The sequence below is a fragment of the Carlito syrichta genome, unplaced genomic scaffold, assembly GCF_000164805.1.
Source record: "Carlito syrichta isolate Samal-C Ts95f unplaced genomic scaffold, Tarsius_syrichta-2.0.1 Scaffold303061, whole genome shotgun sequence".
NCBI lineage: Eukaryota > Metazoa > Chordata > Mammalia > Primates > Tarsiidae > Carlito > Carlito syrichta.
Genome location: NW_007247157.1, coordinates 302319 through 320680, shown reverse-complemented (window position 1 = coordinate 320680; position 18362 = coordinate 302319). Strand labels below are relative to the sequence as shown.

Genomic DNA, 18362 nt, shown 5'->3' with positions numbered 1-18362 from the left:
GTCTCTTATGCCAGGTACTTTTAAATCAGAATTTCTAAAAAATTAAAAAATTTAAAAAAAAAAATATATATATATATGAAGACAATGTTTTTCTGTCCTTCACTATGAGCTGAAAAAGTAGTGAGTGAGAAAACTAATCATATTTAAAGCTGGCTTGAAGCTGCTTATTGGTTTTTGGCACATTTTGATGCTGAAATTATCTAGTTTGTATTGCAAATTGGATCTTTGCCTTCACCCAGACCCTCAATGGATAGGGACACTTGCCTCAACTATCTCTGAGCCCCAGAGCAAATTCTAGGCTGCTAAATTATCAAAATAACAACAACTTGGTGGAGAAAATTCCACCAATCCTCATTTTTGCTGCAAAGTCAAATGTGACAGCTTTCAGGAGACTGGGACTAGCCAATACTCGCAAATTGGTCTGCTTCTGACTGCCTGGTGACCTGAGAAAAGATTCAGAATGAAATGGCATACCAGTTTCTATTTTGTTTTTTAAGATTTTTAATAGGTCTGAGAAGAATCTTAGTAAATATGCAGATGTGATCCCATAAAAAGCCTGTGTGGTTGCAAAGAGGGAATTCTAAAATTTCTTAGGCCCAGTAAATCCAGGAAGCTAATAGCACCATGGAACATAGGGGTCAGACCTATATCATTCTTCTGGAACACTCTGGAGCCTATGTCATTCCAGGAATCTTATGTTCTAGAAGAAGTGATTGCAGGAAAGTTTGGCCTGTAACCGGGCTTTCCTCTCCTCTATCCAAGTACGTATCTGATTGATACCAGTGCTCCCGGAAATTCCAGTAAGACAAAAAAAAAAGCAAAAACCATGAGCTGACCATTATGCCACTTGTCACTTCTGTACACTTTCTAGATTCCAAGTCTGATCTCAAAGCAATGGAAGTTATGTCAATAACTGAGTGACAAGTATTAGTCTGTGGTGTGAGATGACTCTTGGTGGTACCAAACATTACAAGGAAAGATTTTCCCATTCAAGAGTTGTCGAACTTGCTCTGAGGCAGCCAAAGAACAGATAAAACAGTCAAGTTTTTTTAGTCTTTCCTTTTACCATTTAGAAAGAAATCTTTTCATGTCTGACAGAGATATTACAGGGATTACAGAGAGGTCACATCAGCCATGTGACAAAAACAGCCTTCACTAAGGGCTCCTGATGCCCAAAATACTATGTCCTCTTACAAGGAGGGCATGATGGAGAAGTCTGTTAATGGGCTAGTAGCCCTCCTCCCATGGAATCACTGCTTTTGTATTTATGCCTGTAATTCCATAGAAATGTCAATGTCATTCCAGGGATTTCATGTCTAATAATATTATTACACCTCTTTCTAGGAAATTAGAACTGGATATTCTTTTATAAATGTATTTGTAAAATGTCACTGCCAAACTTCCTCAACTGACAAATGTCCATCAATGTCTAGCAAATGTTCAGATTTCTGTTTCCAATCCAGTGGTGCATTTACTTCCTAATAGTTGCTGTCCTAACTTATAGACTATTAGGAACATTAAAATTCCTTGATATGCCTGCCAATATGAACTCATCATCTCTCTCCTATTGAATTCCCAAGACTGCCAATTCTATTTTTACATTATTTTAAGTTTCTGAGGGTCCCTAAGAAAAACAGTTAAATAGCTGGGTGCAATGGCTCATGCCTATAATCCCAGCACTTTGGGAGGTGGGGGCAGGAGGGTTGCCTGAGCCCAGGGGTTCGAGACCAGTCTGGGCAACTTGGTGAGACCTTGTCTCTACAGTAAGTCAAAAAATTAGCCAGTCACAGTGGTGCACGCCTGTGGTTCCAGGCACTTGGAAGGCTGAGGTGGAAGGATCACCTGAGCCCAGAGGGTCGAGGCAGCGGTGGCTGTGAGCATACCACTGCACTCCAACCTGGGCGACAGAGTGAGACTCTTACTCAACAAAAAAAAAAAGAAAGAAAAGAAAAGAAAAAGAAAAATAGTTAAATGAGGAAAATGTAAGGCTAAAGGTGTCAACAGAAGCTCAGCATAGTAATATGTTAGTTGAAGAGGGGAACCAAGTCACAGATGGGTACTTATGGTGGTAAATGCAGGCCTGGAGCATGGGACAGGTTTATCAGGGTCAAGAAAAAGAACAGTGATTTTGTTTATCATTTTTTATTGTCATCACCAACATGGTTGAGGTCAAGCAATACACTGGAAGACTGGTGAGTCCTTATTCACATGGATTCAGGCCAGTAAGGTCTTTTCCTAGAGAATTCTTTATCTTCTCAACAAGGTCTCCAATGCCAAAGGACCTTCATGGCTAATTAGACCATTTTCCATCCTTTGCTATCCCAATCTGGCTCATAAGTTGAATTATTTGCATGTTCAACATCTCAGAATGATGACTAGGTCATCCGCAAAGGTTCAAACAATGTCTCTATAGCAGGTGGATTGGGACAGAAAGTCAGCATCATGAAAATACTGAGGAACTGCACAAGTTTCAACTATAAAAGTCTTAGAGGAGAAACTGATCTCCTCCATTACCTGTTAACCTTCACTGTTCAATTATCCTTAAAATTAATCCCAGTACTCAGGCAGGGAGATCTTTAAACAACTTTAGAATCCAACTTGATGTTTTTTATAGTGTGCAACCTATCAGTCCTCACTGCCACATAACTCTTGCTTAGAGAAATAGCACATCATCAGTCATTACCCCCTCTCCACCAAACAGGAACATCCAGTGAGGAATGCAAAAGTGAATGAGCAGCTTTGGAAGCGCTCTGTTTTGCCTTACCAAGCTGAAATGATCTGAAACAGGAGTCCTCAAGCCATGTGGTCCAGGGGCCAACCGGTAGAGGATAGTGCCTCCAAAGGCCTCTGTTTTCCCTGCATTTATGTCTATCGGAGAGCTCAACTATATTAAAGAAAATCATGGTACAATTTCAGAAACATTGCCATGAAAGGGAAATCTATGTCAGGAAATAGAGCATTGATGCGTTTATGTTACCAGTGCTTCTGTCCCCAAGTCCACAAGGCTAGTCCAGCCCCTGTTACCCTGCAGTGACAGGACTTAAGAGTGTCGGAAGCTCATCACTTTTTTATTTAGCCCAGTCTGAACCTTGCAACAGTCCTCCCCATCTCTCCATCTATTTCCTATCACAGTTTTTAGCCTGTCTCTTCCCCTCAAAACTCAGCAACTTTGAAGGGAAGGACCAAATCTTATAGCTTGTTTTATCTCCGTCACCTCCAGTGCCCCAGCATCAGGTTGCACATAGTTAGTGCCCCAAACAGACACATGGCAAAAATACGGAAGACTCTGTGTAGGTCCACCTTTCTGTCAAATTTCTTTGATGTTTACCCATAATAGAATTCCCTGAGTCCCTCCAGTGCCACATATTGAGTATTTCCTATGTGCCAGGCACTGTTCTAACTGCTTTGTGCATATTAAATAATTCATCACTTATATCAGCCCTATGCTTTAGGTTCTACTTTTATCTCCATTTTACAGAATAAAAACTGAAACACTAAAGGATTAAATAAATTGCCAAGAAAACGGTAAGATGTGATTTAAACCTAGGATCTCTTGCTCTAGAGAGCAGACCATAACCACTCCATGTGTACACACACACACACACACACACACACACACACACACACACACACACACACAGAGTCACACACAAACATACCTCTAGTTACATCAGCACTATCACAACCTTCGATGACTAATGTGAACATTTTTGCTGCTGACTAGCTGACCTTGGGATGAACTTGATTCAGTTCTTTAGAGTTGGCAGGACTTTTCTAGAAAGAAGCAGTCGAAACCACCATATGACAAATTCTACCCCTTCCTTTTCTTTCATTAGAAGCCCTGTCTTATAAATCCCACTATCACTCAGTACCTCTTCGGCCCCCAGGACAAACTCTGGATTCACACTGCAATGTGAGAACACCTGGATTAGAGACACTGAGTGGAAACCTCTCCCCTCCCCATCAAAAAGGGGAAATTCCTGAGCCCTTAGGTTAGACATTTTGAATAAGAATTTGGGAGAGCATCTCTTGAGGAATCTGCCACTAATTTAGCTAGAATTTCTCTAACATTTCAAAATTACTCAACCTTAAAGATGTGCATGGATTTTTAAAAATTATTGATCCAAGTTTGCCTTCATTCAGCTTCTTTACTTGTAAACTTGCTTGAGCTCTTGCTTGAGACCACAGCATCTGGTAGGAAGTGAGTGTGGTATTCAGTGAGGGGGACAAAACTAGGAAGAGATGCCAGAAGTATTCTTTGCATGATCTGCCACAATCAAGGTCATAGGCCCACCTTATTTAAAATGTGGAGACACACAGGCCACGAGGTTTCAGCTAGGTGCTTACACCTGTGGGTAAGGCCTAGAGCCTGGCAGCATGGAACACAGAGTTGTGCAGACCAGTAAAAGCAGATGCCCATCCCTGAGAGTCCATGAAAGCAATTCGTTTAGAGCTAATTCCCAGACACTACTCAGTTGCTCTCACATTCATATATTTTCCAAAGCACAAGAATAGTGGCTAGGAAGTTTTCAGCCCAGGTTTTCAGACTCCTCAGTTCTGCAGGCAAGACCTACATCTCTTGAAGCCTTACCATCTCTTTTTAGACCTAAAGTTGTTACCTGATCCAGCTTTGATGGTTCTGCAGCTAACAGCTGCTGGCATATATTGGGTGACTTTTCTTTCTTTTTATTCATCTGGTGGCCTTGTGAAAGGAGGAAGTTTTCTCCAAGGGTAATTTGCTTCAAAAATTATCTGTGTGGGTCAGGGAATTTCACAACTAAAGAAAAGAAAAAGAAAAGCATTGAAAGGACTTGATCTCATTTGACCTTTATCAAAGTTTTACCAGATAAAAAGATGCATTCAAACCCAGAAGAATAGGAAAAGAATACCAATTTCTAACCTCACTTTTCCTCCCCATGACCCAGATCAAGTGGGAACTGAGCCCAGGGTAACCTCCTAAATCGCCAAGGAACATTATCAGGATTTTTTATTATGGTTTATGGTAAATATAATAATTTTAAAGACATGTCTTCTTTCAGAAGATATGAACTTGAAGGAGGTCAAAGAGAACATTAAATTTCTAAAACTAGGTCTTCTGGGGAATCCCATGGCCAGCTTGGGTGCAGTTGTCTACAATTCTGGCAATCAGGTACCTTACTGGGTGAGAAGATATAGAGGTAATACCCATATCCTCATCCAGGTGGTCACCAGAAGACACAGATCGAGCCCACAGATAAAGGATCGGGGGAAAAATTGGCCAACAACCCTTAAGAGTTGTGTCTATCTCAGAGTTCCACATCTTTTTCTGGCATTCCTGTGACCTTGCTGGGATACACAAGATCTGGGATCCCTTGCTCTCTCCCCACTCTCCACTCTCCTCCCTTGGTCATTCTCCATCTTCCCTTATCTCTCATTGCCACCTCAGTCAGGACACAGTGACAAGAAACAATATGATAACTATCCAAGGATGTCTCCTGAATACACTGAAATATTCCAAGGTCCTGGTTGGAAAATGGGACTCCAAGGTCACACCATTAGCTAAAATGCTAAAAGATTCAAACTAGCTATTTAATAATACACAAATCAAAATGAGGCATGGTTTAATTCAGTTTTCTACTGAAATCATAGGAGATATTTTATTTGTCCTTACATTTAATCTTTGTGTTCCGAAATTAGCACATCTGCTTATTGCCAAAAATAATCTACTGTCTCTATATTTGTAAATAATAAAGTTAAACACTATATAGAGATATTATTGTAATATATCTGTTGGTCTATGGTTTTCAGGTAAACATCTATTTACAGTTCTAAAGTTATTCTTAGTGTCATATGATGATATGCAGGTGAATGCAGGTGAATTCTAAACCTAACAGGGATTTCCAGTGACCAGACCTGTGATGTAGGATTTTTTTAAAAAGATAAAAATTATTTCAATAGATGGGTTTTATGGTGTTAGAATCATAATAAATTATGTTATACTAATAACTAGAATAATTACAGTAGATGATTACCATACTGAAGCACGTTATCAAGTCATCTGTTTTATAAATGTTATGTTGAACATAGTCATAGTTAGGGAAATTTTACCTAAAGAAACCCTTGTAATTGATCTTCGGTTAAACCAATATGCTATCCCTTGGATAACATTCACTCTAGGACTCTTGAATGAGACTGAATGTGAATGTCAAGTAATCAATCACTGGTTACAACTGAGTAACCAGTGGAGAAGGAACTGAGCTTCAGAAAAGACTTTTCTCTTTGCTCTTGTCTTATTATCATACCTGGACAAGGGGTAAGGCTTGGTGCTTCACTGAGGGCAAGGACAGTGACCTAGAAGAGTCACAAGTGAATTCATTAACAGCGGTCAGCAAGGATTCAATGTGTAGCCCACAATTCTGTCCTCAAAGATCCAAATGCCTTCTAAATGGAGGTATCATAAGATAGAAAATATGTAACTAACACTTGCTCCCTAGTAGGGCTTCTTTGAACCATTTCAGTCTCATGCAGAGCAATTATACAAATTAACTATGCACTAGGCCAAAAGGAAAACCCCAATAAATTTTAGGATAGTATCACAGAGGCTGTGTTCTGTAAAGGTGCTGCCAAAAAATTAGAATTTTTAAAAGCAGGGAAGAAAAAAAAGTTTTATATGTCTGGAAATTAAATAACCTTGGAGTTAAAAATGAAATACAAACAGAAATTATAAAATATTCATAACTGAATATCAATGAAAATGCTACAAGATAAAATATAGGCAAATACAGCTAAAGCAGTACCTATCAGGAAATGCATAGCTTTAAATACATTTCTCAAGATACAAGAAAGGTTAAAAACAAATAATCTAAGCATAAAGCCCAAGTAAACAGATAAAACAGCAACCGAACATATTCAAGTTTAATTGTGAACTTTATTCAGACATTATTTTCTCAGATAAATTTTCTCAAATTCATACGCATGTAGTTGGGAGTATACTTGCAATCATATGTAACATGATCATTATGTCAGTGTGTTCTTTTAACTTCTCTTAACCCCTCCCACTGAGTCTTCTCAATAGGAAAAAAAAAAGAATTTGTAGGAAATAAATTTGGTCAAACAGCATCTCACATAAAAGTGCAAGACAAAATGTTGTCTGGGTTCAGTCAGCAGTTTCTGTCCAAGATGGAGAATTCTCTGGTTAAACTTTGGTGAAAGCAATGTTTTAAAAGAGACCTGCATCCACCTAAAGATGCTAATTCAACAGCCTTGTACACATTTTGTTTCCAGCTAGGACGAACCCTGAGGAGCCCGTTCATGAAGTTTGTAGCCCATGCAGTTTCTTTTACAATCTTCCTGGGATTGTTAGTTGTGAATGCTTCGGACCGATTTGAAGGTGTTAAAACCCTGCCAAATGAAACCTTCACAGACTACCCAAAACAGATATTCAGAGTGAAAACCACACAGTTCTCCTGGACAGAAATGCTCATCATGAAGTGGGTCTTAGGTAAGCAAGTTGCTCTATCTTTTATTCTCTACTTTCCTAGTTATAGTAGGACATTATTAAACTCCAACTTGTGAACTTCTTCCTATCCTCTTCAGTATACTCTTGGAAGACAAAATGGTAAGTGGACAACTAACGAGGAAGTCAAAGTCAGCTTCTGTATGTGCTGGCATTTAAGATGCAGATACCCGTAATATAAATCTCAACTTTAAAAGAAAATATCTGGGGGAAGTTTATTAAGTACATATATTGAACATTCATTACATATGTATTGAAAGTGGTTTCACATCGGAAACATTATTTCAATCTTCTAAATATAATCTGGAAGCCTTCAGAAATCAAGTTCTGCTTCTAAAAAGGGTATAAAACTTCATAACTTAGAAGATATTTATCATTGAATACTGATGATGAATTCGAATTGTAATAATAAATGTAAATCTAAAAAGTTAGAGAAATAACATTTTCTTATTATTTGTGTGAGTGTATTAATAGACCGTGAAATTCTTCTTTGGTGTGATATTTTGTGCTGTCATGGCCTGCCACTGAAATTGCCAGGGAAATTGTTCCCAATTTCCTTACTGATTAACTAGAAAGACCTACCTGTCTTTTACACAATTCAAAAGAACTATTCCTAGTGGGGATAAGGAAAAAAATTAAAAAATAAAAATTGCAGTTGCTAAAATTAAACATGTCAAAATGTGTTACAGATTTTTCTAACACTGAAAGCTGCAAAATTGATTGGCTAAAAGATAAAAAATTGCAAAAGTGATATTGTAAATGAGCAAAATCTTAAATTGTACATCAAAATTTTTGAATTTCATCGGACCATATTGAGTAAAACAAAGATAAAAAGACTGAAAAAATTTAACTATAAAGTATCAAGATTTGACCAATTAATTAAATTGGCTTAATGGTGTTCACCCCAGATTTTGCTTTCTTGATACAAATTCAATATTGGTATAGTTTTAATTATGTTTATGTTCATTAATACTACATCAAAATGTGTTCAGGGTCAGTGTTTGTGCTGTCAATCAAAAAAATCACAGTAGACCAAATACTTGAAAAGATAACCCAACATATGGCCTGTGCTAATTAAATAATATAGCCTAAGAGTTCTACAATAGCTGAAACTCTAGAGGACCTCCTGTGGATGCCCAAGCTGAGAACAATTGAGAAAATAGTCTCTAAGCTGGATCTCTAAATAGGCAGAGGGAGATGAGAGATGAGAAGAAAGATTTCTTTTTTTTTTAATTTTGTATTTTAAAGAAGTAGGGTACAATTCAGGGTTAGGTATACAAATGTTCATGATGCAGGTATCCTTGTTGATAAGGTGTGCCCCTCCTCCCCCAGCAGATTCTTACTACTGCCAATCCCGTGCCCCTACCCCCTGGCAGTTTCCCATTACTGCCAATCCTTTTCTTATAATACTATTATAGTATAATATATATTATATAATCATATATATTATAATAATTACAGTATAATTGTTGCAGTATAATTGCTCAAGGTCTGCTTATGAATGAGAACATGTGATACTCAGTTCTTTACTTCTTTTATAGATCACTCAGTATTATAGAGTCTAAGTCCATCCAAGTTGCTGTGAAGCTCATATTTTGTCCTTCTTTATGGCTGTGTATTATTCCATTGTGTATATGTACCACATTTTTTTAAATCTAGTCCTCTTTTGATGGGCAGCATGGTTGGTTCCATGTTTTTGCTATGTGAACAATGCTGCAATAAACATGCATGTACAGGTATCTTCTTCATAGAGTGATTTGAGTTCCTCCAAGTATATTCCCAGTAGGGGGACTGTGGAGTTGTATGGAAGGTCAATTTTTAGATCTTTTAGGAATCATCAAGCTTTTTTTCACAGGGTTTTACTAGTTTACACTCCCACCAACAGCATAGAAATGTTCCCTTTTCGCTGCATACTCTCCAGCATCTGTTGTTTTTTGAGTTATTGATGATAGCCATCCTGACTGGAGTTAGGTGGCATCTCAGTGTGGTTTAATTTGCATTTCTTTGATGACTAGTGATACTGAGCACTTTTTCATGTATCTGTTGGTTGCTCGTATGTCTTCTTTTAAGAAGTGTCTAGGTTGGTCGTATTGGCTTAATCCTGTAATCCTAGCACTTTGGGAGGTCGAGATGCAAGGACTGCCTGAGCTCAGGGGTTCAAGACCAGCCTGAGCAACATGGTGAGACCTCATCTCTACAATAAATCAAATAATAAGCCAGGCATGGTAGTGCCTGCCTGTAGTTCCAGCTAATTGGAAGGCTGAGGTGGAAGGATCGCCTGAGCCCAGCGGTCGAGACTGCGGTGGATGTAAGTGTGCCACTGTACTCCAGCCTGGGCAAAAGAGTGAGACTCAGACTTAAAAACAACAAGAAACAAAAACAAAAACCCAAGAATTATCTACTCATATCTCTTGCCCACTTTGTAAAGAGCCGTGTGTTTTTTTCTTTTTGGCACATTTGAGGTCCTTGTAGATCCTAGACGTTAGGCCTTTGCCAGATATATAGTTGGCAAATATTTTTTCCCAGTCTGTGGGTTGTCTCACTGCTCTCTTGATGGTTTATTTGACTTTGCTTGTCGGTTTGATGAGGTCCCACTTGTCTTTCTTTTCTCTATGGCATGGGCACTTGGGGTTTTGGAATTGGTTGCCAGTTCCAGTTTCCATAAGGGTATCTCTTGCATTTTTTAAGTTTCTCATAGTTTGAGGCTTTACATTCAGGTCTCTGATCCATTTAGAGTTGATTTTTGTGTATGGTGATAGGTAGGGTTCTTGTTTTAATCTTATGCATGTGGTCAGCCAGTTTTCCCAGCACTATTTACTGAATAGGTTCTCCTCTTCCCAGTGATTGGTGGCAGAGGCTTTGTCGAAGATGAGTTGGTAGAGAAATTGAGGTTTTGCTTCTGGAATCTCTATCCTGTTCCATTGGTCTATATGTCTGTTCTTGTACCAAAATCAGGTTGTTTTGATTATTGTAGCTTTATAATGAAGTTTAAAGTCTGGGAGTGTGATACTTCCCACTTTGTTTTGTTGTTGTTGTTGTTTGTTTTTGCTTAGAATTGTTTTGGCTATTCATGGTTGTTTATGTCTCCATATGAATTCCTGTATTGTTGTTTTCAGGTCTGAGAAGAATGCTGCTGGTAATTTAATGGGTATTGCGTTAAACTGTAGATTGCCTTGGGTAGAATGGACATCTTAAAAATGTTGATTTTTCCAATCCATGAGCATGGAATATTTTTCCACTTGTTTGTGTCATCTTTGATTTCTTTGGGCAGTGTTCTGTAACTTTTGTTGTAAAGGTCTTTCACGTGTCTGGTTAAGAAGATGCCAAGGTATTTCTTTTGTTGTTGTTGTTGTTATTGTGAATGGGATTGTGCTTTTTATTTGGGTTTCTCTTTGTTTATTGTAGGTATATAGAAATGTGACTGTCTTTTACACATTTATTCTATACCCTGAGACTTTGCAAAAGTCCTTTATCAGTGCAAGGAGGTTTTCGACAGATTCTCTTGGGTTTTTGAGGTATAGAATCATGTCATCCTATTTGGATACTCCTAATCTCCTTCTCTTGTCTGATTGCTCTAGTTAGGAATTCCAAAACTATGTTGAAAAGAATGGGTAAGAGTGGGCATCCTTGTCTTCTTCTGGTTTTCAGGGAAAATTGTTCCAATTTCTGTCTGTTTAGCAGCATGTTTACTGTGAGTTTCTCTTAGATGAATCTTACTATTTTGAGGTATGTGCCATCAATGCCGAGATGTTCAATGGTTATCAAGAAGGGGTGCTGGATTTTATCAAAAGGTTTTTCTGCATCTAAGGATGCAGAAAATACTAATCATGAATACTATTTGTTTGAACATCTGTTGATGTATTTAATTACACTTATGATCTGACAAATGTTGAACCAGTCCTGCATCTGGAGATAAGCCTACTTGGTTGTGGTGGATGATTTTTGAGATGTGTTGTTGGATACGGTTTGCTAGGATCTTGTTGAGAACTTTAGTATCTATATTTGTCAAGGATATTGGCCTGTAGTTCTTTTTCTTTGTTGGATCTTTACCTGGTTTGGGTATCAATGAGATGTTAGCTTCATAAAATGATTTGGGGAGAGTTCCATCTTTCTCAATTGCCTGGAATACTTTCAATAGGATTGGTATCAGTTCCTCCTTGTATGTTTTTTAGAATTCTGCTGGAAAGCCATCTCGTCCCAGGCTTTTTTTGTAGGTAGTTTTCTTATGACATAGCCAATTTCCTGGATTGTTATTGATCTATTTAGGGTCTCGATTTCTTCTTGTTTCAACCTGGGGAGGTTGCGTGATGTCAGAAAGTCCTCCATTTCCTTTAGGTTTTCAAATTTGCTTCAATACTATCATACCTAGTAGTCTCTGATAATCTTTTGTATTTCTTCAGGGTCAGTTGTGACTTCATGTTTTGTGTTTCTGATTGTGTTTATTTGGGCTTTTTCTCTCTTTTCCTTGGTCAGTCTAGCTAGGAGTCCATCAATCTTGTTTATCCTTTCAAAGAACAAGTTTTTGGTTTTGTTGATTTTTTATATTATATTTTTGTCTTCTATGTCCCAAATTTGGGCTTTTATTTTGGTGATCTGGATTCTTCTGCTGAAGTTAGGATTTTTGTGGTCTTGCTTTTCCAGCTTTCTTAGGTGATTTGATGGGTTGTTGCCGGAGGCTAGCTCCGGGGGGTTCATGGGAACCCGAGAATGAGGTGTGATGAGGCGAAGGAATGAGGAGTCGTGACCAGAGTTTTTTCAGGCATTCTGGCAATCAAACATACCAGGTTGCATTTATTTATAGTAAACTATAAATTAATCATTTTTTGTGGTTATACAATCATGAAATGATTTCATTCTTTTGTCACAAACACTGCATGTTCTCATGTCTTACAAGATTTATTATAAAGTCAATGATTAATACAACTTTCCCATAAACCCAAAACCAATTTTTGTGGTTATCACTACCACCACCTGCTGGACTATTAACCTTATAAACTTAACATCCTATTTCATGAAAATATATAATTTTCTATAAAGAAAATAAAAGGTAAAAAAGGACAATCAGCTATTAAAGCAATAATATGCAAATTCACACAAAGTTCACTTTGTCTATTCTAGGTATTCCTAACTTATTCTTATAACTAAACAAAAAGCAAAAAGTCATCATACTAAATATATCAAGCTTCGCTAGTTATATCTATTCTCACAATCTTCTATTATATAATAGCTACATTTAATTTTCTTATACCATTGGTTTACTTTGTAGCAGATTTTTATTTTCTATGCTTTTAGAATTAAACACCATGGTGGGCTACTACGTTTAATTCTTTCCCAGAGAGACAGAGAGTACCATTTAACACATCTGCCATCTACCCAAGCCCACCTAACCATGTCTTCATCATAAGCTCCAGTATAAGGTAAAGGAGGATCAAGCCACGATATATCTTGCATGCTGCTTCTACCCCAGGGGCCCACCAAACTCTACCATTAATATTATATCCCACATGTTGTCCTGTTCTAATGTAGGTAAGGGCTTAGGGGCTTTATTTTGGAGGGTTCCGGTCTTATGACTAATCTGATGTTTAACTATATCTATGTTATCTGTAACAGTGTTTACCTCAGTTTCTGTTAATTCCTTATGCCACAATTTTAATAGAGAATCTCTAAGTGTTTCATTTGCCATACAGTTAAAGGTACATTTTGTTGCAGTGGATGTTACAGTAATTGGTTCTATTGATGATTGGGTCATCAAGACCTCTCCTGTTTTTATTTGTGTTTCCTGAGGCACAGCCGATGTTGAAACATTGACTGCTTTATTACTGGCATTGTAGACATTGTACCCTCCAATTCTGGTTACATTATTCTTTTCCAAGGGAGATTGAAACATATTATTCCTGTAAGGCAGGAGCATAACAATATAATGGGAATAATCAGGCGACCATGAGTCACAGGGCAGCTATACAGATCTTTCCTCAAGACTTTCCGTGGGGCCTTGCCACACACATGGATCCCCTTTGGGGCTTTGCCTTCCAGGGGGGTGTCTTCATTTGGTTCCCATGCTGAGCCCCAGATTGTCATGGCCTCCACCAGGTTGTTAACTTATGATTTTTCCATTTTCTTCATGTGTGTTTGTAGAGATATGAATTCCCCTCTTAGTACTGATTTCATGGCATCCCAGAGGTTTTAGTAAGATGTTCCTTCATTTTCATTTGTTTCCAGGTATCTTTTAATCTCTGTTTTGATTTTCACATTGACCCAGGAGTTGCTTAGCATCATGGTGTTTAGTGTCCATGTCTTTGTGGGTTTGGGGGAAACTTTATTAGTGTTGATATTTATTTTTATTCTGCTGCGGTTTGAGAAGGTGCATGGCAGCATTTCAATCTTATAGAATTGTTTTATGCTTGATTTATGGCCGAGGATGTAGTCAATCTTAGAGTACATTCCATGTGGTGATGAGTAGAATGTATATTCCATGATTGCTGGGTGGAGTGTTCTTTAGGTATCAATTAAGTCCATTTGGTCAAGCATCATGTTGAGGTTCTAGATCTCCTTGTTGATTTTTTGTCTTGATAATCTGTCTAGGGTTGTGAGTGGGGTATTTAAGTCCCCAGATATGATAGTGTTAGAGTCAATATCCTTTTTTGTTTTACCTAGAAGCTGCTTTATGAAAGTAGGTGCTCCTATGTTGGGTGCAAAAATGTTTAGGATGGATATTTCTTCTTGATGGATTGAACCTTTTATCATTAGACAGTGATCTTCCATATCTTTTAAATATTTTGATAGCTTAAAGGGCATTTTGTCTGATATTAAGATCATGACTCCTGCTTTCTTTTGTGTTCCATTCACCTGAAATTTTGTTTCCCATTCTTTTACTTTGAGTCTGTTAGTGTCCTTTCTGGTGAGAAGAATCTCTTGGAGACAATATATTGTTGCCTTTTGGTATTTTATCTATTTTGCCATTCTATTTCTTTTCAGTGGTGCATTTAGTCCACTCACATTCAGACAAATAATTGAGATGTGAGAGTTTTATCCCTGTCATAAAGTTCTTATAGAGTTTGGTGTTGTTGCTACTGTTTGCTTGTTTGCTTATTGTCTTTCTTTTGTTTTTTGGGTTGATTCATGTTTGTTTTCAATCTTTTTCCTGCATTCTTGGGAAGGGTGTTGTCATTCTTTTTTTCCTTTCTTCTGTGATTAATACTTATTAAATTGTTTCTTGTAGAGTTTGTCTGAAGGCAGATTGAATGTCTGGGAAGGATTTTAATTCTCCATCACTGATGAAGCTTAGCTTAGCTGAGTAGGTAATTGTGGTTGAAATTGTTTATCTTTGAAAACTTTGAAGATTGGGCTCCAAGCTCTCCTAGCCTGAAGTGTTTCTATAGATAAGTCTGCAGGATTCTAATTGGTCTTCCCCCATAGGTAGTCTGACCTTTCTCTCTTGCTGTCTTTAGGATTTTTTCTTTTATACTTATTTTGTGTAGGTGAATTACTATGTGTCTAGGAGTTGGTCTTCTCATTTTGTTATCTTGTAGGGGTTCTCTGAATCTCTTGTGTTTGAATGATGAGATGAGGGAAGTTTTCTTGGATAATTTCATGGACTGTTTGTTCCAGGGTGGTCTCTGTCTCTCTATCTGCCTCAGGGATTCCAATTAACCTTAGGTTCAGCCTTCTGAAATAATCACTCATCTCTTGGAGGCTTTGTTCTGTTTTTTTAAGCTTCTTTTCTATGTTTTTAACAATTTGAGTTAGTTCCATATTTTGATCTTCAAGCTCTGAGATTATGTCTTTGGCTTGGTTAATTCTGTTTTCCATGCTTATCAGTTTGTTATTTATTGCATTCACTGTATTTTTTATTGCTGTTATCTCAGTTATCAACTCCTTCATTCTTTCCTCTTGTCTCTCTTTATTTCTATTTATTCACTCTATTAATATCTTGATATCTGGCTTTGTGGTTTGAGACCAGTCATTCTGGGGACTCTTCTTTGTATTTCAAAGTCTGTATTCTCAGTGGTTGACCTCCCAGGGATCTGTAAGAGACCCATATTCTTCCTTTGGTTTTTCCTCATTTGTATAGATTGTTCCCCCCCTCCCTTTAAAACTCTTCTTAATTCTATTGCTTAGTGATGGGGGGTAGCTTTTACTTCTGTTTGTTCAATCTCCTATTCTTCCTTATATAGATCCTCCAGCTTTTTTCAATTCTGAAGCTGGACTGGGGGTAGGGAGTACTGTACTTTTTGTAGTTTTGAGATTTAATTGAGAGGGGAGCTGTGATTCAGAAGCTATCTGCAGATCCCAGTATCTGTTGACAGGTGTGTGATCCCCCTGGAACCATTTCCCACCACCTTACAATCTGTCCATGAAGTGGGGGCATATGTTTGCCCCCTGAAAGGAAAATAAAGTAAGAAAATGGAAAAGAATGGGAAAAGGAAGGAAGAAGACAAGAGAGGTGGAAAGAGAGAAGAAGAAGAGGGAAAAAGACAGGCATACCAACAAACAAATGAACAGAGAAACAAAGACAGAAAAGTTTTTTTAGAATACAGACAAATACAAACACACAAACTGACAAAAACCCTTCTATTGATGTACTCTCCCTCAAAAGTATTCATATACAAACAGGAAGTCATTTTAAAAAGCATTAAAATAACAGAAACAAAGCAAGTACAAAAATGTAATCAAAAACAGAAAGAAAGAAAGAAAGAAAGAAAGAAAGAAAGAAAGAAAGAAAGAAAGAGGGAAAAAACTGAAACAAAAAACAAGCAAAACAAACAAACAAAAAAAAAACCAAAACTTGCTCTGAGGCCATTCCTGTAACTTCAACTTCCTTTCAGCTCTGGTCTCCAGCCCCTCCCCTCTGCTCTCAGTGCAAGCTGATAGTATTGCTCTCAACATGGGTCAGATGCCCCATGGACTACTGAAGGAGGAAGGTGGATCAGATCTGGACTCACCCAGTTTGCTGCCGCTGCTGTGAAATCTCCCACTCAGATCTGTCATGTCTGTACCTGTTCCAGCATGGGGGAGGGTCATCTGTCTCTCCAAATTTGATGAGGATGTAACCTCTAGGTCCCAGGTTGGAGGCTGGGTGGAGTTGGGAGGAACAATGCAGGTCTCTGCCTGGTCCTGGGACAGAGAAAATTGCGCCAGTTGGCATTTCCTCACCAGGGATGGGGCTCCTTTACAGCTTTCCATGACCTGCCTTCTCCATGATCCTGGGGTTCGTGGTGCTCTGCTGTCACAGATGATGGTGTGGACTAGGTGTCAGGTGGCCAGGATCAGCTGTTTTCCACTGCCTCTTCTTAGGAGAGCCCCGAGAACAGCAGATGATCCTGCACACTGGGAGTGCCAATCTCCGGGTAGTAGGGGGTTGCAGTCACCTCTGGAGGAGAGCCCCAGGTGTACAAACCCAAGTCTCTCCTCAGATGGACTTTCACTCACCCACCAGTGCACACCCACTCACACAGAGAGTCTTTTTGGACACTCATCTTTGCAGAGATTCTCACAGTCTGACCTGTTCCATCACCATCTTTAAAAGATTTCATTCAAAGGGTAGAGAAAGGACAGCACACTATGCCTCCCTGGGACTTTTAATCAACCAGCAAGCATGTGACCAAAGGCTCATTTGGTGGAGTCACTTGCACTAAAGTTGGGAAGGGACAGTTAAATCTGTTACCAAGTGAGTTCTGTAGCCTAACTTTCATAGTTCAGATTCCACCCCAGTTCTCCTGAGTACATCCTTCATGGTTTAGCTAGATTAAACATTTTAACACTAGACATTTTTTTAAAAATTCATTTGTTAAGTTTATAAATTAAATATTTAAAGTATTTATGACACCAATCACTCACCTACCTCATTTTCTCATCTGGATCACAGGTAGAAGACTCCAGTGTTTTCACTAGAGCCAGTGAAGTTACTGCTACTAGCACCTCTTGAACCATGACTTCCTCCTGAGTCCTCATATTTCTCTTCCTGGGTGTCAGAGTATTATCCCATAAGAGAGCTGTGTCTCCAGCTACAGGATCCCCAACTTATATAACTTGGAGGCTGCTTCTGCCCATCAGAGCAGAGCTGAGTTTTCTTTTTATTTATTGGCATTTTATTTTTTATTATTGTTTTTAATTTTAAAATTGTGGGGTACAATTAAGGGTTAGGTATACAAATATTCATTGTGCAGGTACCCTTGTTGATGAGGTGTGTCTCCCTTCCCCAGACAGATATTGACTACTGTTATTCTCACCTCCCTTCCCCTTCCTCCATAGTTTCCCACCACTGTCAATCCTTTTCTTATAGTATTATGGTAGTTGTTCAAGGTCCACTTATGAGTGAGAAGATGTGATACTCAGATCAGATCTTTGTTTCTGTGAGAGATCACTCAGTATTATAAACCTTAATTCCACCCAGTTTGCTATGAAATTCATAATTCTGTTCTTTTTTTATGGCTGTGTAATATTACGTTATATATATGTACCACATTTTTTAAATCCGGTTCTCTTTTGATGGACAGCTTGGTTGATTCCATGATCTTGCTATTGTGAACAATGCTGTGATAAACATACGTGTGCAGGTATCTTTTTCATAGAGTGATTTGAGTTTTTCAGGGTATATTCCCAGTAGGGAGATTGTGGGGTCATATGGAAGGTCAATTTTTAGAGCTTTTAGGGATCACCACACTGATTTCCACAGACGCTGTACTAGTTTACACTCCCACCAACAGTGTAGAAGTATACCCTTTTTGCCACATCCTCTCCAGCATCTGTTATTTTTTGAGTTATTAATAATGGCCATTCTGACTGGAGTTATGTGGTATCTCAGTGCAGTTTTAATTTGCATCTCCTTGATGACTAGTGAGGTTGAACATTTCTTCATGTATCTGTT

General features: G+C 38.3%; 1 protein-coding gene across 3 annotated transcripts in view; it reads left to right on the top strand.

Annotated features, from left to right (window-relative positions):
* Positions 1-18362, top strand: part of TRPC7 (transient receptor potential cation channel subfamily C member 7) — a 152914-nt gene that overhangs the window by 80914 nt on the left and 53638 nt on the right. For all 3 annotated transcript variants that reach the window (XM_008057579.1, XM_008057577.1, XM_008057575.1), the window contains one exon: positions 7264-7480. In XM_008057579.1, coding sequence (XP_008055770.1) covers positions 7264-7480 — 217 coding nt within the window. The remainder of the gene's footprint in view (positions 1-7263; positions 7481-18362) is intronic.